Here is a 23,893-nt window from a genome sequence, read left to right as displayed (position 1 = left end):
AGAAGTGAAAGAAGTAAGCGTAGATTTTGGAATTGTATAATTACTGAGAATGGTCATTAAATTTTGTTGCCCAATATTTCTTCCCATCTGCAATGGAAAGTATAAGTTATCTAAAAGTTCTTTTGTCAGTACTAAGCACAATTCAAGTAATGAAAACCTTATGTCACAAGTAGATTGTAGCAGAAGGAAGAAACCTTTTTGGAGATGAACAGAATTGTATTATCCGTGGTAATATCTTTTCAAAAAGGTTAAATTGAGTAGTAGCAACTTATAAGAGTAAATATTAGAATCTAAATAACTGTTATTTCATTCCATCAATAAGTTTATACTGTATTGTTTGATTCATTCCTTTCAGGATGGAACTCAAGGTCACGGAAGATGACACGAACACAGATGGCAGATGAACACCAGGCAGCCAATCAAGAAGTGAAAGAAGTAAGCGTAGATTTTGGAATTGTATAATTACTGAGAATTGTCATTAAATTTTGTTGCCCAATATTTCTTCCCATCTGCAATGGAAAGTATGAGTTATCTAAAAGTTCTTTTGTCAGTACTAAGCACAATTAAAGTAATGACAACCTTATGTCACAAGTAGATTGTAGCAGAAGGAAGAAATCTTTTTGGAGATGAACAGAATTGTATTATCCGTGGTAATATCTTTTCAAAAATGTTAAATTGAGTAGTGGCAACTTATAAGAGTAAATATTAGAATCTAAATAACTGTTATTTCATTCCATCAATAAGTTTATACTGTATTGTTTGATTCATTCCTTTCAGGATGGAACTCAAGGTCACGGAAGATGACACGAACACAGATGGCAGATGAACACCAGACAGCCAATCAAGAAGTGGAAAGAAGTAAGTGAAGATTTTGGAATTGTATAATTACTGAGAATGGTCATTAAATTTTGTTGCCCAATATTTCTTCCCATCTGCAATGGAAAGTATAAGTTATCTAAAAGTTCATTTGTCAGTACTAAGCACAATTCAAGTAATGAAAACCTTATGTCACAAGTAGATTGTAGCAGAAGGAAGAAATCTTTTTGGAGATGAAAAGAATTGTATTATCCGTGGTAATATCTTTTCAAAAATGTTAAATTGAGTAGTGGCAACTTTAAGAGTAAATATTAGAATCTAAATAACTGTTATTTCATTCCATCAATAAGTTTATACTGTATTGTTTGATTTATTCCTTTCAGGATGGAACTCAAGGTCACGGAAGATGACACGAACACAGATGGCAGATGAACACCAGACAGCCAATCAAGAAGTGGAAGAAGTAAGTGAAGATTTTGGAATTGTATAATTACTGAGAATGGTCATTAAATTTTGTTGCCCAATATTTCTTCCCATCTGCAATGGAAAGTATAAGTTATTTAAAAGTTGTTTTGTCAGTACAAAGCACATGACAAGTAATGACAACCTTATGTCACAAGTAGATTGTAGCAGAAGGAAGAAATATTTGAGATGAACAGAATTGCATTATCCGTGGTAATATCTTTTCAAAAAGGTTAAATTGAGTAGTGGCAACTTTAAGAGTAAATATTACAATCTACATAACTGTTATTTCATTCCATCAATAAGTTTATACTGTATTGTTTGATTCATTCCTTTCAGGATGGAACTCAAGGTCACGGAAGATGACACGAACACAGATGGCAGATGAACACCAGACAGCCAATCAAGAAGTGGAAGAAGTAAGTGAAGATTTTGGAATTGTATAATTACTGAGAATGGTCATTAAATTTTGTTGCCCAATATTTCTTCCCATCTGCAATGGAAAGTATAAGTTATCTAAAAGTTCTTTTGTCAGTACTAAGCACACGACACGTAATGACAACCTTATGTCACAAGTAGATTGTAGCAGAAGGAAGAAATCTTTTTGGAGATGAACAGAATTGTATTATCCGTGGTAATATCTTTTCAAAAATGTTAAATTGAGTAGTGGCAACTTATAAGAGTAAATATTAGAATCTAAATAACTGTTATTTCATTCCATCAATAAGTTTATACTCTATTGTTTGATTCATTCCTTTCAGGATGGAACTCAAGGTCACGGAAGATGACACGAACACAGATGGCAGATGAACACCAGACAGCCAATCAAGAAGTGGAAAGAAGTAAGTGAAGATTTTGGAATTGTATAATTACTGAGAATGGTCATTAAATTTTGTTGCCCAATATTTCTTCCCATCTGCAATGGAAAGTATAAGTTATCAAAAAGTTCTTTTGTCAGTATTAAGCACACAACAAGTAATGACAACCTTATGTCACAAGTAGATTGTAACAGAATGAAGAAATATTGGAGATGAACAGAATTGTATTATCCGTGGTAATATCTTTTCAAAATGGTTAATTTGAGTAGTGGCAACTTTAAGAGTAAATATTAGAATACTGTTATGTCATTCCATCAATAAGTTTGTACTGTATTGTTTGATTCATTCCTTTCAGGATGGAACTCAAGGTCACGGAAGATGACACGAACACAGATGGCAGATGAACACCAGGCAGCCAATCAAGAAGTGAAAGAAGTAAGCGTAGATTTTGGAATTGTATAATTACTGAGAATGGTCATTAAATTGTGTTGCCCAATATTTCTTCCCATCTGCAATGGAAAGTATAAGTTATCTAAAAGTTCTTTTGTCAGTACTAAGCACACGTCAAGTAATGACAACCTTATGTCACAAGTAGATTGTAGCAGAATGAAGAAATATTTTGGAGATGAACAGAATTGTATTATCCATGATAATATCTTTTCAAAAAGGTTAAATTGAGTAGTGGCAACTTTAAGAGTAAATATTAGAATCTAAATAACTGTTATTTCATTCCATCAATAAGTTTGTACTGTATTGTTTGATTCATTCCTTTCAGGATGGAACTCAAGGTCACGGAAGATGACACGAACACAGATGGCAGATGAATACCAGACAGCCAATCAAGAAGTGGAAGAAGTAAGTGAAGATTTTGGATTTGTAAAATTACTGAAAATGGTCATTAGATTTTGTTGCCCAATATTTTGTACCTTCAGCAATGGATTACAAGGTCACAGATGATGATACAAAGAGTGGAGAGGGATGGGTGTGACACTGATTGCAAACACCACAGAAGTGGGTCAACATCGAGTCGCCATAAATTTCATCAATTTGTTTTTGGGCAATATTTTTTTCTTCTGTCATCAATGATAAATACAAGTTATCTAAGGGGGAGAGGGGGTGGCCTTGTGAATTCTTATCACATGATAAGTAGCAACAAAGAAGTTAGTCAATATTAGTAATTTTGAGTGTAAACATTAAAATTTTAATAAATTTCTTTTCATTCAATAAATAAATGAATTATCTTTTATTTACTCACTTAAGGATTACAAGGCCACGGAAGATGGTACGAAGACTGGAGCTGGATGGATGTGACAACGACTGCGAATGCCACAGATGTGAGTCAACATTCTGAATTTTAAAATTAGTCGACATAATTTCATCAATGTGTTAACTTATTGTCAATATTTTTCTCCTGTCATCAATGATAAATACAAGTACAATCTAAGGGGGAGAGGGTGGCCTTCTGATTACTAATCACATGACAAGCTTAGTTCACAAGTATTTTCAGGCTAAAATTAGAGTAAAATAAACATTGTATTGAAGTAATTTTTCTAAAAGGTCAGTTTAAGTAATTGCAATTTTGAGTGTAGATATTACAATCATTCAATATGTAAATATATTGTCTATTGTTTTATACATTCAATTATGATATTATCAGCAGTAATATGTTTTTAGAGCTTAGTAAAGTAATAGAGTGTTTTGACTCATATCTCGAACACTGGAGAATGAATGACATACAAACTTGTGAAATAATTTCACAGTGCCATGATGTAGAATGATGCTCATGCATTATATGAACCACATTACACAATGGAATATTAGATGTTAGCAATTTTGTTTAAGGATTTAGTAAATATTACAATTCGAATGGCTGTTGTTTCAATAAATACTTTTATTAATTCACTTTAGGATGGACCCAAGATGAATTCGAAGACCCAAGAATGTGATTATTAAAATTTGATAAAATTGTTTTTCTTTTTTAAATATGATTGTATGAATAAATGAATGAATGAATGAGTGACTAGTTTCTATATCCCTTCCCCTTTCTCTTTCCCAACCTCCAAATTAAAAATAATTTCGTCTTCATCGTCAACTACCTCGCATCTCGGTCCTTTTTCGCAGTCGGTATTACATATACACAAACATTTCATCTTTTTCTCTTTCTTCTCATTTTTGGTTGTCCTCAGGCTAGGTTAAGTTGGTGACCGGTTTGTCGGTTGGTCGGTAGTATTTTCACTTGCCTCTCTATGGCCTTTCTCTCATACATAACATCCACAGACACAAATTTCGCAGTTTCGCCACCGTTTATATTTTCACCGCGTACATCTCCGTCCGTATTTGTCATCGCCGCGTTTCCATCTGCATTCGTCATCTTCGCCATGTATCATATTCAAGCTATTTTAACACCAAACATACAAACTATATGTTTGTATGATTGAGAGTGCCCTTGACATTATTCGCAGTCAAGCAGAGTGTGTGTGTGTGTGTGTGTGTGTGTGTGTGTGTGAGTGTGAGTGTGAGTGTGAGTGTGAGTGTGAGTGTGAGTGTGTGTGTGTGTGTGTGTGTGAGTGTGAGTGTGAGTGTGAGTGTGTGTGTGTGTGTGTGTGTGTGTGTGTGTAAAAATGTGTCCCCTTGGATATGTTATGGCAACTCAAAAAAGGCGACAAAGAATTGCTTGGCAGCGATGACACCCCTAGCATTGACTAGATAATATGAACGTTAGACTGTTAGAAATAGTCTAACGTTCAGGGGACCTTTTTTCCAGACTTGCCATATCATAACCTGCAGTTGTTTACAGTGCTCACAGTAAATTCCTATTTGGTCTTGAAGGATGAGAATTTAAATAAATTATACCGTAAGTTATCTATACATATACTGATCAACTGAAAGTACTATCATCTGCCTTTTGTGGCTGTCATTCAAGGCAATGTCTATTATATCTACAAGATATCAAGCATACATCATCTACACCTGATGGCTAGGAGTGGTAAGTGTCATCTATAAGTTACTTACTTTTTGTTATTCTTCTACATTCGATTTGCGACGATGATGAATGCAAAATAACTGTTTTATACATGCTAACGTAAGTGACTTATAAATGTAAATTAAGCATCTGTGAGAACAAATAACACACACATAAGGGCAAGTGATTCGTATATGAAAATAAATAACACACGTAAAGCAAGTAATGCACTATGAATATAAACGATGCCCACACAAAGGCAAATGATGAAAAATTGAAAATAAGTTACACATGCATGGTGCATCATAAAAATAAATGACACCAGATAGCTGATAACCTAGTATCAAATCATACACAAGACGCATGATGTGCCATGTAAAAAAAATGACACCCAAGGCGAATGATGCATGTATTAAAGTAAATGATGTACATATGAATATAAATGATGTGCATTAAGGTAAACGTAGACTGTAAGATATGTTGTGATTTTCCGCCCTCATCGGCCTACTCTCACACGTGTGAGGGCGCCTCGTCATGGCGTACCTTAAAGACTAAGGTAATTGGTGAACCAAAAAATAAATGGTGTGCCCTTCAGGCAAGTGATGCAATATGAAAGTGAAACATTCACTGGGTTAAATTATATAGCGGTACTATATATATATATATATTCAAATATATTCAACAGCTAAATGAAGCTCGATTGTAAATTTCACCATAGACAGTGGGTTGGGAGGGGGGGGGGTACACATACTTTGAAAATACAGAATCTCTGAAGTCCACAGGACCTTTTTGCCAGAATTTGCCACACATGTATGCAATATATATGTTAGATGGTATCAGCAGCATTATATTACAAGTATTTTTATGTCAATACGCCATATTTGGGTTACTGAAGTTCCAGCCATTTCTCAGGTAGTCAACCACAAGAGGGCGCACTAGATTTGCAGAGTGAGAGCTAGTCTCGGTTACCCAGACTCGCCGCTGGCGGCTCTTCTTTAAGACCACCCCTCGTTCAGGATGTGGCAGGATGTTTGTGTCATAGTCACAGACATGCATGTTACCAGTTCCAAGATGCATTGCACATCTCTCCATACAATGCCATGTGTTGTGTATGTACTGAGGGGTTTGCACGTGCTACTCAGGGGGATGGTTGTCACCTGACTGTACCCTGGGTTCACCTGTAAAATCACTGTCTGTCATTGATGGCATTTAGCCAGAACAAAATCATTCATAATCAAAGATGTCAATATTTGTTTCCATAATTTCCTAATGAAAATGTTATTTCAAAGGTAATATAGACAAAACAAGACTATTATAACTGTAACAACATAAGCGACATCATGTCGCGTAATGCTTCTTGGAACCGGAAATGCGACTATTGGTTTACAAGAAGAGGTGAATTAAATGTGTGTGAAAGACCTCGGTTGAAAACAGTGGATTTTTCCATCGGCCCTCTGCCCCCCCCCCCCCCAGCCTCTATGTAAAATTGGACTCCCTTTTATGTAAAACCGAAAAGAGGCTGCCCCCTAACACTTAATTCTAAATCATGATTACCCCCCCCCCCCCTGTATATCATATTCACATGACAGCCATTTTTTGATCGTGACTCAATGTGGACTGTACTGCTTGACAATCTTGTAAATACTTGATAAGATCCCATGATAGCACTGTCATCTCCTTTTAGAAGCCTTGAAGGTTTTTACTCTTAAAAGTGAATTTTGAGACTATTAGTAATTGCCAAGCTTTACAAGACAGCACCAATATAAAGCAACTGCACAGGGTTGAAATATTTGTGAAATAAATGTTGATAGTATCTTCACAGTAAAATGTAGGGAAGAGCTTGGGAAAGGGATATGTCCACCTTTTTTTGGAGGGGGGGATCCTCGTGGTCTCTCCCTAGAAGGCTCTCTTAAAAGCCATTTTTAGGATATTCAGAGCCTTTCAAGCAATAATCTCCAAACTTTACAAAACAGCACCACCATATCAGAAAGTATTCTGTATAACTTACACAGGGTTGAAATATGTTAAAAGTTAAATGGCATCATTATACTAAAGGTCGGTACACTTAATGGTAGTATCATTGGTTGGGGAGATTTGGACTTTTAAGGCAATATTAACATTTCACATCTTTAAAAGACAATATTCGAATCGAAACAGGTTCAGACTTTAGATGGGAACGGGCTTACTATGACAGTAAAAAGGTTAGAGCATCTGATTGTTGGCTATGTATTAGTGACCTCCGGGGGTGAGAGATTTCTTGGGGTTTTCAAGGTCACCTTGATTTTTTCAGTTTTTATCAACAAATCGCCGAAACATTACAATAATTACAGTTAAAGATAATGTTATATCTTACAAAGTGGTTATAATAGAGAATTATATAGATTACACATCCAGTTTCAGAGATACATGACATATGTACTGTAACTAGTGTGGTAGGTAATACATTGCATATGTATATGTAAAGTTAAGTTTGAGCCACACTCCAGGTGAAGTAATATTTTAAAATAGGGACAGGAAAAAATACTAAAGTTCAGACAAGGTCATGCCACTGTAGATTCGTGGATTCTTTTCTTTCATCCAAATCCAAAACACAATGGCATCCCCTACCCAAAATTTCAAAACAGGATGCCCCCCCCCCCCGCCAATTTCGAAAAGAGGTTGACTCCCTACTAATGCATCACATGTTGATAATCGTCTGCTACTTCTGTCGAAAACTATCCTGTTTACGGCACTTACGGCATATTCCGTCTAAATCTCTTGTACCCCGTTTGTGACTAGAATAGACTTTGCTTGACTAAAGCGACCATTTCACATATAAAGGAAAACTTACTGGAATGCTTGTTGCATAGAAACATTGTCAATGTTGATTTTTACAGCTAAAATCGTAGGCTTGGTGTTTCACTCACTCATGTGACATGACGTTTATTACACACCCTCAAACAACTGCTAAAATGCAAAATAAACAATGACGTAGGTGCCGTGCATAGTGAGGATGTAGAAGTAGTCAAGTTGAAATGTTGATTATCAGCAATATAAACAATTGTAGCCATTAAAATTTTCGAGCCCATGTGACACTGTAATGATTTCATTAAAGGCCCGTTTTTGCATGCACTGTGAAAGAATATAATGCATACAGCGATCTTCTATCGACTGTAGCTCTAAGTCTCAAACTGTACTAAAACTTCCTACTGACAGCCAGTTTCTCTATTGAGCACAAGTGTAATCTTTCACTGGAGGATTTTAGAGACATAAAAAAATAGTTTCCATGGTATGAGCGTAAAAAAATATTATTGTGCTGCAAGTGCAGAAATGCTATAAATGTCAAATTCCCTGGTACATGTGTTTCTGGTGCCACCGCCATAGGCAGTTTTATACTTTGGCAAATGCTGAAACAAACTGAATCTCTACCATCAAATCAAATTACTAAGAATACTGACCCGACTTAGTACCTTTAATGAATCCTGTAATTTTTCATAATGATACAATAATTTTAAATGGTATGGCATGCAACAATATACTTTGAGGATTTTTCTTGGTGTTTGTTTTCTGAATAACACCAGATAGCACTCTCTTAGTCCTTAAATTTCAAAAATTCAAAAGAGGGAGGGGGTGAACCTCGTACGCACCCCCATGCTCTCTTGTATTTTGATTCAAAGTTAAACTGGTATTGTTGACACCTTGATATATTAAATAGCACCACAAAGCATTCTTTTAGTTCTTCAATTTCATAACTTTCTAGGGGTACCCACCCCTACACTGCACCCCTGTATTTTGATTCAGCACCATGTATTATTACTACCTTGATATGATACAATAGCACCAGAAGTACTCTTTGAATCCTTGAATTTCAAAAATGTCCACTTGGCTCCCTCAAACTTCTATTCAACCTTACCTGTCTACTTTCTATTTTTACTGGCCACTTTGGGAATATTAAAGAATCATGAATGTCTCCGGGATCCTGTTATGAGGAAATTTAATTTCAAAAATAAAAAGTAACATGACTCGACTTGATGCGGTGAAAAGTCAAATTTATAAAGCATATATTTAAAAGAAAATTGCTGTACCCCTACTTGGAAAACTATTGCTGTCATGGTGGTTGAAAAAAAAATTGTGGTAGTTCCAATTCATCCAGCTCCCTCCCCCGAAATCAAATGGTTAACCCTTACCACCGGACGTGATAGGGAAGCTGTGTAACCATGGTGAATCCATGTTTTTGAAATATTTGAAAAGAGGAGGATTATTTTTTAGAGAAAGAAAGCTGATGGAGAACCATTTTTAGCACAATGGAATCAGGGAAGGTCACATCTTGTACAACAGACCAGGCTTGATCCCCTCCCTTCTGTAATTTCCGAAGGCTCCCTTATTCGGGAAAATCTTGATAGGACAAATGGGACAGATATAAGTACTGCTATAGAGAGTCACCACCACCGTTAAAGGCATACCAATTGTCAAATGATCCAGCTGTCCCCGGGAGCCGTCCAGCACATTGACTGATAGCCAACTACTTATCCAATGCCTAACCCACCACCACCGTCTAATACACTCCGACGTTTTTGAATAGACCCCAAACAAAGAAAAGCAAACAAAAAAAAATAATTAAAAGTACGAACAAAGAACAAAGAACACAACTGTTTCATAAAACATGCCTGTGATACGTATGGTGTTTCAGGTCGCCCTCTTCGGTGGAGCTCGAACACACAGGCTTCGGATTCCATTCTCTTCAACTTGAATCGAACAGAAATATTAAATTTGTACAAATTAAAATGGGGGGGGGGGGTGAGGTACCTCTGCGCCCTGTCAGTGCAACGATCAACTTTGGGCACTCAAATTAGATAATATTTCTATTTGTAAATTTTATAGAATAGTTTTAAATAGTGTGAGTAAAGGTTCAATTTTATTTGTAGTTTTAAAAATTCTATTTCGCGTTGAAAATCAAAATGGAGGTAGGAAAAAGCCGATTTCTTACTGGTCCAATTGGCTAACAAGGCATTTTTCCATATGGTTGGTTCAAGTAAATATTAACTACAAACTATAATTGTGAATGATCCCTGGGTGTTTGAATTCAGAATTTACCAACTTCAATGTGCAGTTTATTGGAAAAATAAACAACCGAACAGACGTGTTTTTATTTCTTTGCAAATATTCTATTTTATTTTTTGCTGTGTTTTACAGTTTAACGTTCTGATTTATTACTTTATAGTACATTTTAACCACATGATATCTGAATGGAAAACTACTTCAAAACATGTTCGTACTTAGCAAATCAACAAATAAAATTTACAATAACTAACAAGATATAGTAGTATTTACCTATACTGAAGATTTATGTTCTTCAAGCTAAAGCAGCGGAAACCATGCAGTGTTTTCGCGTTACTGTTTTGAAGAAAACTTATACAAGCAACACAATGACATAAAAAGTCTGTGATCGATCAAGTAGACTTAGAGCTCTCCGAGTTTGCATCGTAACTCAACAACACAAGACAAGATTTCCTCGAAACGATTTTCCATTGGAATATCCGGTAAGTTTCGTAGGCATCCTTCTGTTCTTTCTAATTGTGACAAGGTAGACTTCCTATTTTAAGGGTAATGTCGCTGAATTATGTTTGTGATGACATATAATGCCAATATATCACCAGTGACATACGTTCAAAAAATGTATGCAGATGCGGCTAGTAACAAGACTATGCTCATAACAACAGTATTAACGATAGTTTACATTGCATATATAACACCATGAATGGGTAGGCATCAATCTGATTAAAATCTTATGTGGTGAGAGCGGCTAGATGTCTTTATTATCTCTATTTCCATCGTTTTGTGCCGTTCGTCTTGTTCCGGGACGGGAAGGCGGCTATCACATGGAACAAAACAAATGACACAACATGTTGGAAATAAAGGTAAATAAAGACATCTAACCGCTCTCACCAAATCAGATTTTAATCAGATTGGGTAGGCATTACAATAAATCTTCAAAAAATATGAGTGCAAATATGTCTAGCAACAAGAACACAATCATGACAGAAAATTAAAGTTTACTCTCAACAGTTGTGCTGCAACGCCATTGGCACTTTTATTTCCTATATCCAGTCTACACTATTTAACATAATGTAAAACGTTTGTATAATAGCTATTCCACACAGCCCTTGTACGAATACGAATACTGGATGTGTGACGTGTAACAAGAGTGGTGGTAATTATCACTGTGCCTGTAAAATTGACTCAAGTTACAGTGTTGCTCAGTAAAGAATGTTATTTATGCAAATATATCTTTTTTTCGAATTTCACCTTTCTACAACACTACCAATGTTAACGTTGTATTAGTCTGAGAATGTTCTATTTAAATAACGTTTAGTCTAACTTACTAATGATCTTTAACATTTATTATATTGTCATATCATATCATGTTATAGTTTTTTCAGAAAATGACGACGCCAAACCAACTCGTGCTTTAGTAAGTGGCGACGACGATCCACTCCTTATTTCGGGAAATAACAACAACGAAGCCGGCATCGAAACAACCAAGAATGAATCAACGAATGCTTAGGTAACTATTATATCGTATTATATCATATGATCAAACAATTCGAATTTGAATGTATCCGTAGCTGTTGCCATTTATCCCATACCTCATATGTAGATACTGAAACATTCTATGACAATTTATCTTGTTGGAGTACCTCTTGAGATGTTGGAAAAAATGAATGGGAGATTGACGTTATAGTTTTATTACTATATTAGCAATAATTTCACTTCGTCGAAGATACAACACAGTAGCTTCAGTCATGGATGATGATGATGATGATGATGATGATGATGATGACGATGTTAATTATTATATAGCATTTTTCCACACTGTACTGAAGTACTTTCAAATGAATAGATAAAGATTCATTCGCAAATTATTTGTACAGAATTCAAAATTCTCCAACAATAAATATATACATATATGTTTATGCAATACTATTCGATTCCGTCTTACCATCAGATTCAAACCTTCTCCATCTTAAGTGATGATGGTGATCGGGAACTTCAACATGTCACTGTTAAACTTGATGATCAGAATACCATAACATTATAATGAAGGCCATTGGACAGATGTCTTCCGTGAAATGATTCTATACATTTCATTTTGAGATCATTATAACTATTGTTTGACTGCAATTGTCTTTGTTTTATTGTATGAATATAAATTACGTCTTGGTATCTTCAAACATGACATTCTTAGCTATCTCTGTGCCTCTATGTGTCTCTGTCTGTCTGTCTGTCTGTCTGTCTGTCTGTCTGTCTGTCTGTCTGTCTGTCTATCTATCTGTCTGTCTGTCCCTGCCTGTCTTTGTCCCTCTGTGTGTGTGTATGTGTCTGTCTGTCTGTGTCTGTGTCTGTCTGTATGTGGTTGCGTCTGTGGCATATATCATGTGCTATGGGTGGATTTTAGTTTCTTTTGAACTTCTTCCATCTTAAAAGCGACTTGCAGGTGACGTGTTTGTCAGGGTGTGTGTTGGGTAGAGTGTGTGTGTGTGTGTGTGTGCGCGCGCGCACTCGCACGCGTGTGTGTCTGGTTGTCTGTCTGTCTTTCTTTCTGTCTGTCTGTTACTGCCTTTGTCTTTATCTCCGACTCTCTGCCTCTCATATCACTATATATAATATTAGACTTTGCAGGTACACAGTACTTTTCATCGGCATAATATCGTTCAAAAATTGTGTTGCATCTAAGCTAGAGTCTAATATTAGATGGATGATGGATATTTGTGCAATGTCGCGCCTTCATGAAAAATCCGGAAGGTAGCTACCTCCATCATGAAGGCAGAAAGTCTTTCCTATCTGCATGTCTACACCGAGTGATAGAGTTTTTAGTAATTTCACAATGGTGGTTGATAGAATGCATTTTTAAAATCATGTCGATGTTAAAAGAACACGAAAGTTCGAAGTTTTCCAGAGAAATAACACCACAGCCTAATCTCTCACACTTCCCAGGAGATCAAAATATCAAAGTTAAATTCTATCATAAGCACACCACAGGGTGCAGTGAGCATGGAATTGATTGATCGATCAATCGATTTATTGATTGATTTATTATTTGGGTGAATGATTCGATTGAATGATTGAAATTTTTGGTGAAATAAAACTATTGACGCATTGATTTTTGTAGTGATATAAAAAAAATTCTTCTTTCCCTGGCTACTTTTCTCACTTTCAGCTGTATATAATTCTCTCCTTATTGACTAAATAAAGACATCTCGTCCATTATTCACCTCTTATTTCCTTATAGTGGTCTAAGCCACACCACAGAGTTCAGCGAGCATGTGATTGATTGATTGATTGATCGATTGATTGATTGATTGATTGATTGATTGATTGATTGATCGATCGATAGATTTCTTGATTAATTTATTATTCGGTTGCATGATTGATCCTTTGAATGATTAATTTTTTGTGGTGATATAAAACTGTTTTTCTTCTTTCCCTGGCTAGTTTTCTTTCTTTCAGCAGCATATATCATTATCTCTTTACTGACTAAATAAAGACATCTTGTCCATTATTCTCTAAATTATCTAAATTAAAACGCCCCTAATCTTATAACTGCCAAGAGGTTAGTTACATTAAAACATTGCTTTATTTGCTAGTCCTCTAGTGCTAGTGGTGAACTTAGTTAGTAAACAGCGCCAGCTCCTGTGGTTAGCAAAACCACCCTGTGAGTCACAGAGATTACATATTTTATTTGTGTAGATTTGGTGCAACTGCATACGGTCTAAAATGTATTTATGTGTCTTCAGTTCATTCAGCCTTAGAATATGCATGTATTGTATGGCAAGGAAGTTTAACTGAAACACAAAGATCATAGACTATAAGTATAAGATACGTGTTGTTCCGCCCTCACCAATATGTGAGGGCGCCCCGTCACCACGTACAGTACACTGAGACTACAGATCACACATAGAAAGTGTTCACAAGAGAGCTTTTGGAGTTATTCAGCACGTAAAGTTAGAGAATTACAATTACGGATGGGATTTTATTTTACTATTCATAAGTACCCAACAATAAATATAACTTTAGGAACTAAAGAACTGAGTGAAAATTACTCGGTTCAGTTGTTTTCTGTGTGAGTATGTAACAAAAGAACGAATACATTAGTTTTGTCACTTTTGTTAGTAAAAAAAAATTAATTCAAATTTTCATATGCTCTTTTCAGTGTCAGTGGTGCACGGTGCTTTATGGTAAGGAAGTTTAACTAAAAAACAAATCATAGACTGTACCAAGGATACACAGTGTCGTTCCGCCCTCACCGATGTGTGAGGGTGCCCCATCACCGCGTACCGTACACTGAGACTACAGATCACAGATAGAAAGTGTTCAAAGAGAGCTTTTAGAATTATTCAGCACGTAAAGTTAGAGCATTATAATTACGGATGATTAGTTGATACAGTACTGTCCAAGACAAGACACCGCCAAGAGGATGTTTCGTTTATCGTCATTTCGCAGTGTCGCGGAAGAAATACACAACTCTGGTTTGCCAGAATACAATGTGTCTATTACATCACAAAGTTTATAGAAAAAAAAATGTAATTTCTAGATGAACAACGTATAGACAGAAAGTAATATGTTCTTGTGACATGTTGAGGGGGCTCTTGTAGAGAGCTGTAAAGTAAAGTTGGATTTAGTACAGTCTAAGCTCTGTCACCAAGGAACGACCATCGACTTTTGTTTATTGATGCTTTGTGTGTGTGTGCATTTTAGGCAAGTCTCCTTTTTTTCACAGTTACGTTTGAGGTACAGAGCAACACATCATGCAGATGTTTTATGGGTGTTTACTTAGTCAGGTTTAAACCGTTAAAAGTAGGGCCTACGCTTTCCCACAGCTATATTTTCCCCTAGGAAGGTTTTTTTTATCTATGTTTTTAGTGCGAGGTCAAGCAGGGCTGACTTTGTCTCTCAGTTGCAACAACAATTCATGTGTAATCACTTTTGCCTTTGTACACCTCTCTATTTGTGAGGTATTAAAGCCTGGTGGCAGCGTAACCAAGCAATAAGTTATAAAGTGTCAGACATGAAATTGAAGGATACTCAGATGATGTTATCTTCCCGTAGAAGAAATGTATGTATGTATGTATGTATGTATGTATGTATGTATGTATGTATGTATGTATGTATGTATGTATGTATGTATGTATGTATGTATGTATGTATGTATGTGTCCGTGTGTGTGTGTGTGTGTGTGTGTGTGTGTGTGTGTGTGTGTGTGTGTGTGTGTGTGTGTATGTATGTATGTATGTATGTATTTATGTATGTATGTATGTATGTATGTATGTATGTATGTATGTATACAAGTAATAAATGCCGTCCGGGTAAATACACGCCGACGTAGGAGGCGTGTATTGACCGGATGGCATTTATCTTGTACCCCGGCTAATAATTCGATGGTGTCATATTCTTCCCAGGAAGAACTTCATACACCCATTGTTTATGTTTTGATTTTCGACAAGACACCCTGACGCCAACGTGACTTCCAATCGAAGCTGACACGTGTCAAAAAACTGGATACACGCCTGTGTCAACATTCAATGTCAGACATGTATATCGCTATGTTGCACGACGAAAATAGCAATTACATCCCAATGGACAGTGTATTTCATACCACTGTGTATTTGCTTGATATTATTATGCAGGACATTCATACTACAAACTACTCAATACAATCACATCCTTCATGTGTATGCAACTAGTGATATGAAATTTAATCGCCACTGATAAAACAAAACATGGCTACTGACATCAAAAATACAATTCAGCGAAATTGTGTATCTGTGTCTATCAAACATGACCAGCGTAAAGAAACAGCATATTGATTACGTGCAAATGAAATACACGATTCAAACTTTTGAAATGTCGTGTATTGCGAAGCAATAGTAGTACCTTTACCCCTCGCAAGTTGTAGTAAAATACACCATTCAATCTACAATGCAATACCGGCCACAATTATTTTGACTTTTTTGTCCATTCCTTCTTCATTACTCTCCTCGGCCCAACTATTCCAAACTTTGCATGATGAACTAGTATTTTTTCTGTGTATTTCTGTGTATTTTTCAGTACAATTGCCGTCAGTTTCTGAACTATTATATGTCTTCAGCTGTCATAACAGCAAACCGTCGCTTTCTCCCTGCCATTATACCGTCCACCTTGCAAGTACAAGTTGTAGTACGTGTATTTTATTCACCTTCTAAATACACTCTGAGGTAATGTTTATTATTACGAAAATAGTGTTCAACTTGTGAACGGAAGTCTTATCTGTTCAGTCAGAGTTAGGGATCATGTTTTTGTTATGATTGTCTGCGTCTAATCACTCTTCCCTGGATGCCATTAATTGGATCTCATACACAGAAAATACACTCCCGCCACCGACATTTGATAAATTTGCTACTCTGCTGATACACCGGTCTTCACGCTTTTCCCTGATTGGTCAATAGCCTCATTTGTAACTGTCAATCGAAATTTAACGCCCACGCCGGAGTACAAGTATGTATGTATGTATGTATGTATGTATGTATGTATGTATGTATGTATGTATGTATGTATGTATGTATGTAAGGTTACTGGTGATGAAAAAGTATTGAGGTTAAAGGAAGAAGAAATCATTTTCCGTCTTGGAACGCTGGAACCCCTTGGAATTAATAGATTATTCTCGTCATTCCCAATCTAGTCAGGGTATTTTTTAAATTTCAGGTGTATTCTATTGGGTTCTATTTGGTGCGTGCGAATATTAGAACTTTTCCCACGTATATGTATGTATGTATGTACAGAGCGAGAGATACATACATACATACATACATACATACATACATACATACATACATACATACATACATACATGCATACATACGCATGCACGCACGCACGCACGCACGCACACACACACACACACATACACACAAATACATTTTGATAGATGTCTGAATAAACAGCTTGGTTGAATTTGCATATACTATGAAGAACACCTAGTGGCAATTATGATCATCCAATCGTGTGTGGCATACAGTTGGTTTGACACCTAGTATGAAAGTTTGACACCTGGGAGCTGAACTCCATATTTCGATCTATGATGTACCTACAACAGTGCTGGAGTTAGACTGTAAGATACGTCGTGACGTTTCGCCCTCACCGGCCTCCTCTCAGGGTTGGCCGATGTTTGAGGGCGCCCCGTCACGGCGTACCTTACAGACTGTGTTGGAGTATGCTGTTGGATTCCCGTGTATGGGGAAGTTCGAATTCTGAACTCTGTTATCGATATCGTTGTTATTGTTTGGAAATTCGACGTCAGTGCCGGAACTGTAAATACTGACTACTGGCTTTCAAAAGGTGTTTTCTGATTTGTTTAGACATCGCCTGATGAATAAGAAAACAAAAAAATTATGGAAATTAAATAAGTCAAGATGAACAGGCCCATGACAATGATGGCCACCTAAATTGTATAAAGCGGCTGAAATAAGAATATAAACACACCCTGTCGTTGTGTACCCACTGAACACGGTGTAGTATTACATATTAAATAATTGATAATGCATGTTTAGCATGTAGTGCCAACAAAAGTATATCATAAAGTGTTTAATTGTACCAGTGCATTTATGTAGGCCTACAGGCGCACCCGCACCCCCACCTACCGACGTCAATCGACCATCTCGAGCTCGTGATTGTGACAGTACTTATGTTGGCTGTGACGTCACTCTCCACTCTCACCGCCATAATCCCATAACACGTACATGTAGTCTACACGGTACACCTGAGTCGGTGGTAGGAAGTCACAGAAAAACAGCCCCATACCAAGAGATCTGATATTTAACAGGGTGAGTACTGTTTCGGCATTCCGATGAGACAGTGTGACAATTGGGTCATTTTAGCCACCAAGGCGTTTTGTTAAAAGTAATACCACAACCAGATTTTTACAACGGTATTAGTAAGTGGAGTGACAATAATGGCCTCCTGTTGTACAATGGCTGCGTCACAAAGGTGTGAGCGTGGTGTGTACGGTGGAAGTAGAACCTTTTATTCATAGTCATGTACATGTCGTTTCACTTTAGGTTTTCCATGCATAGATATGCCATATATATAAAGAGAGATATATATAGAAGCGAGGATGAAACGACATCTATTCCATTATGTTGTGCAGTGAAAACCACTTAAAATATTGACCAGCATACGTCTGTATTAACGTGCTTGTAAACACAAGTGACGCCAAACGGTGACACTGAATACCGGTTCGTGTAATGCTACCTCGTAATGTCGTCTACGGTAACGACACCGGTTTATCTGTTTGTGTTGAAGAGTGGCATATTCAAAGCAATTTTTAATGATAATCGAACTACTATCATACAAATACATATCAGAGACATGTTTATGAGTTAACGACCTTTGCTGTGATGTTCCAAACCATATTTACATAACAAAGAGAATGTCACGTAATGGCACAACATGTACAAGGACACTCATATCAAACGTTTTGTTTTACAACTCTCAATTCAAGTTATGTCTAAAACCTCTCGGTCTGTCGCCAGAAAAAAGCGCTTCGTCGTTCCGAATAGTCAAAACCTTGTTTTGAAAAACAAACAAATGGGGATTCGCCAAGGTCGGAGATACTATTATTACCGAGGTATTATTTTCACCTGACATGATGATTTATTGTGGAGGAAAACCTTAACCGTACACAAGATATGATCTACAGTGTGCACATATTCATATTTGCTGAAGGTGTATGTTTACATAGTCATAGCCCATATGCATACACGTCATGGTAACAATCAAACTTAACATCAATGGTATCAGGTGGAGAAATTGAATATGAAGGAAGAGACACTTCCACACAAAATGAAAATATACGTGGTAGGTCTCTCTGAGTTATGCATCATATTTTACATTTTCTTGCGTACCAATCGTAGAGTGCAGATTTTCCAGCTTATTCAATGTACTAGCAACTTTAAAACCGTATTCTCACAAACCAAGACTTATCTTCGACTGACCCAACGTAAAATAACACCTTCTAATGGTCCTTGTACGATGTACTGTATGTCTTGGATGGTGCCGTAAAAGGGGCTCTCACGGTGGTTTAAAATTTATTAACGATAATGCAAAATCACCAACAGAAATGTATTACGACATGTGGCACTTACGGCAGCAGAAACCGAGCTCTCGGGTAACTAAGATATATTTCCACTGTCTCATAGTAATAACCCGAATATTATGGATGCCAGAGCGTTGACGTTGTTGTTTGCATTATACATACGTACGTTTATATGGAGCCTATGTTTGTTTACAAGTAGGTATCGATAGAATTGTCTTCAGACGAAATATGTGATTTATTGTCGGAAAACTGTTCAAATGAGGGTGATAAATACGAACATGCTTCTTCAAGGTCGGTAAATCTTTATGTCAGTGTTGGATGGTGAAAACGGGAATAGTGAATAGGACTTCGTACTAAATAGGGTATGCAAATAGGGAAGTCGTAAATCTATTTTGAGAGGGCATGTATTCACGAGTAAAGGTGAAAAAGAAAAAGTCAAAAAAGAGAAAGTCAAAGAATAATATGAATACTAATATGCTGTGTGTTACACGAGTGCTTAGGTAGAATTGTCACACGTCGACAATACGCCCTAAATGTAGCTATAATAGCTTAGTGTAATAGTATATGTTAGTCTCGGTGACCCAGACTCTCACTGATGGGGCTCTGCCAACGAGACCTCTCCAAGTGAGAGTCTTGGGAAATGCACGCACAGGAAGTAGCCTTTAGAGCTGTGCATACTGGGGAATACTTCCACGTCCAACATTGTAGGCTGAAAGCTTTATGTACTATAACGACAAGTTATAACTTTTAAAGAGAGTGATACATCTAAATTTCAACATACAGTCCTCCTAAGCCCAGTTTTGGTCACTATGTACCAACTCCATTATTGGATCTGCCAAGGTTTCCGACTAGTGGGGACAAAGGCCCATTGGATGCAAAAAATGTGGGGTCATTTGACAGGGAGTGGGTCAATTATTTATTGTCTATGAAATCATAGATATTACCTCAGAACGCTATAGAGAGATACCGTGGTCTGAGATATTCCATTACACATAGACTATTACCTAACTACATAAACAAATTCCATTCATAATAACAGTTCCCAGTAAGCTACTTTTTGAAAATTGTGTACTACACATTACACCTTAGAAAAAGAAGGCAATTAAAATTATGAAATTTTAAGTCATTTCTACAGAGTATATTATATATTGTTGAGAAAGATTGGAGAGTCACAATTTTTAATCTGAATATCAATGAATAGCAGTGCTCAAACATATGATTCCTTTTTTCAGACAAGGACAAAGAACAACTTCAAAATTGGTGAACATATGATTGAATAAAAACTTTGAAAAATCCTAATCTTATAACCACGTTTTATTTTTAGAACTGTTACACTGCTGTGTTTATCATCCCCTCTTCAAATTCATGACAAGAGTTTGAGAAAAACTTAGAAATATGTAATAAGGTCAAACAAACTTTACAAATTATTTATTTTTATTAATTACCGTTACTGGCTGTGTAACATGATTTTATCCTGCTATATCAAATGATAGCTTATTATAGTCACATGTTGTTGGTAATTTAGATGTCTGCCGTAAAATGAATGGACCCAAGCGAGGCAGGGTGGAAAAAAATATTGTGTCATTTGTAATTTTAAGGGGGCAATGTCGCAGGGCCGCGGCCTCGGCAGAGGTACACTATGTAGCATTTACTACGAACGAAACCATGAAATATATAGACTGGTAGTTCTTGGTGTACTGCAATGGTACCTTTACATAGTAATTACAATAACTGTCACTTGTGAGCTAATATTTTATTCCAGGATGGTATTATGTGCTATTGTAGGATGATCATAATACAAAATATAACTCAACATTGTTCAAGGCTCGTTCACGAATTTCAGTTAACGTCTTAAAGCGTCCGAGGTCTATGAATAAATCAACCTATGATAGGGAAAATTAGTTTGCCATTTTTACGTATACCGCTAACAGCGCTTGAAACTGCTGCCTGGTACATATACCGTGACTAAATAATCTGAACATTTATGCACGTCACATAAAATTCAGTCTGTAAATATGAAAAACAAGCCATTGCTTTCCTACATGCAATAAGGGTGTGACGTATGTGCAGTCCTTGAATACTGGTTACAACTGTGAAACGAGCGAACTACTCAATAGGAAACTAGTCACTGTCTGTAAACGTACACAGACCAGAATAGAATATTTCACATTTATGTGTAGAGTAGCTATTAAAATTATATACTGTTAAGTGGAAGCTATTTTTCACTTCTTACATCGAAACGTGATGCGATTACGATTCCGTGTGCTTGCCATCGTATTTATATTAATGATATGAATGATATTTACCATGGTTTAAAAAATTGCATATATATATATATATATATATATATATATATATATATATATATATATATATATATATATATATATATATATATATATATAATATATTTATATATTTATATATATTTATATATATATATCGTCCATGAGAGACATACAGACAAAGTAGGGTGAGAGAGAGAGAAAGAGAGAGAGAGGGAGGGAGGGAGGGAGACAAACACACACATACACACACACACACACACTATAAGGATTGTTACTAGACTAAAAACTGGAAATCCTCATCAAACAATCATTGTAAGAATTAAAATACACTGTGTATATTTGTCATTACTTTGATATTTTATTTGTGTTGTTATTGGTTTGTGCTGACCTAAATTGTGCTTTAAAGGAGAGCGCACGTAATAATTATATGGATGATGTAATTTGATGTTGCCACCCTGCCTTTAAAGGCCCATCATTCAATCCCGGGTTCTTGTATTTTTGCTATGTAATCAATAGAGCCGTGCGGATTAGATAGGAATACCATCATGTCAAACTACATAACAAAGAGTTTTATTGTTAATATTTACCTAAACCTAGACTTCATCAGTATAATGAATCAATAATGTTTCCTGTTTTGCATTTTTCTTTGTGATATACATCGAATTAGTTTGCTAACCCAAGTAACACCATCAATACAGAATGATTATAAGTAATTTGTCGCTTTATAATATTATATTATCATACTTTATTAAATTTCAGATGGACGAGTAGAAGTCATTATTGTGACACGAAACGACGAGAATCATATCTGTAATCACGTTGAAGAAAGTTGAACGGAAAATGACGCATGCGTGATTTAGACTTACAGAATTTACATTTGAAATAAAACATTTACAATACACTGTACGCAGTCATGGCGTCAATACTGAACCCAAAAAGTAAGTCATATAAGAAATTTGACGACGAGAAAGAACCTGAAGGAAAAGACAACACAGGTCTTGAGTACATCGGTGATGACACATCTATAGAATATACAGTAGAGTATAAAAAGCTACAGGAAGAAGGAGTAATTGACAACACTAGTACTGCAGCTAACCAGTCGGAATTCCCAGTTCTTGTTATACCACAAGACACAACCCTTCCCACAGGCCAACCTTCAGAAACCGTGAATGTGTATCTGGGTAAAGGTGGACAGTTGAGTGCCCCCAGCGGTGATGCAACTCAACAGATAGGACAGCAAAACGGTGCTGTTGAGAGCATCAACCCAAGAGCAATTGCAGTGGTATGTATAATAATGTGTAGTGTAATCTTTTGTGTTTCAGTGGTCATATATATACTGGTGTGGCATGCAATGTATGTATGTATGTATGTATGTATGTATGTATGTATGTATGTATGTATGTATGTATGCATGTATTTATTAGTAATCGTATTTTAATTCATACTAGCAAGACGTCGATAATTCTATTGAAGTGATACTATTGTGGAGACACTAAGCATTACAAATACTTGTTTAATTTTGACTTACAGCTAACTAAACTGAAGACGGGTAAATTACCACCTGTTGAACCACCGCCAAAAGACTATCTGTACTGCTCCATCTTCGTGACAATATTCTGCTGTCCGGTTCTAGGACTATTAGCCGTACACCAGGCGTTACAGGTAAGCTTTGACAATGTGGCCGGGTGTTTCTCATAAATCTGTGGTACTTCTACAGGGGCTGAATTGCTAGACGCCTTGTCATGAAATCTTCCGTATTATAAAGCATGTTTTGTACAAGTAAAAATACATATTAGACCCCTCCCAAGCTATACCTTATGCCAACAACTTGTGTGCATGCACGGACACACACATGTATGTATGTATGTATGTATGTATGTATGTATGTGTGTATGTATGTATGTGTGTGTGTGTGTGTAGTGTGAGTGTATTTGTGTGTGTATTTGTGTACATGTGTCTTAACATCATTATTATCTCTGTTCTTGCAATTATCCGATCTGTTTATATTTCATCCACCCATCAATCCATCCGTTCGTCCGTCCGTCCGTCCGTCCGTCCGTTTGTGCGTACTTGCATTCGCCCTCATAACTCTGCACCAACAGATTCCAACCAAAACTGGCACAAATGTAACTTTTAAGTGAGACATATGTACGTCAGTCTGTTTTGTAACTGAATCAAATATGGCCGAATGGCGGCCATATTGGTTGCCACATTTCACAGTATCTCAGACCTCTAAAATTATATTAGTGGTCTGAGACAGTATGTACCATAACTTTGGACATAGTGACGTAGGTTTGACGTCGGCTTATACAAGTCACTTAACTTCGTGATGTGTACATAGCAAAATGGCAACCATAATCGTGATAAAAAAGCACAGTTTGCCTGTTTTCTCCAAAGGCTTGATACATAAGGACAACATTCAAGTGTCTACCCTCAATGA

The 23,893-nt window shown here is 36.4% G+C and overlaps 1 protein-coding gene across 1 annotated transcript in view; it reads left to right on the top strand.

Annotated features, from left to right (window-relative positions):
- Nucleotides 1-17,790: 17,790 nt before the first annotated feature.
- Nucleotides 17,791-23,893, top strand: part of LOC144436441 (uncharacterized) — a 7,660-nt gene continuing 1,557 nt past the window's right edge. Inside the window, exons 1-3 of the mRNA XM_078125240.1 lie at nucleotides 17,791-17,894; nucleotides 22,213-22,735; nucleotides 22,984-23,115. Coding sequence (XP_077981366.1) covers nucleotides 22,367-22,735; nucleotides 22,984-23,115 — 501 coding nt within the window. The 5' untranslated portion in view covers nucleotides 17,791-17,894; nucleotides 22,213-22,366. The remainder of the gene's footprint in view (nucleotides 17,895-22,212; nucleotides 22,736-22,983; nucleotides 23,116-23,893) is intronic.

The sequence above is a fragment of the Glandiceps talaboti genome, chromosome 6 (assembly GCF_964340395.1).
Source record: "Glandiceps talaboti chromosome 6, keGlaTala1.1, whole genome shotgun sequence".
NCBI lineage: Eukaryota > Metazoa > Hemichordata > Enteropneusta > Spengelidae > Glandiceps > Glandiceps talaboti.
The sequence above is the reverse complement of the archived record's forward strand: the minus strand, read 5'-3'. Positions and strand labels throughout refer to the sequence as shown.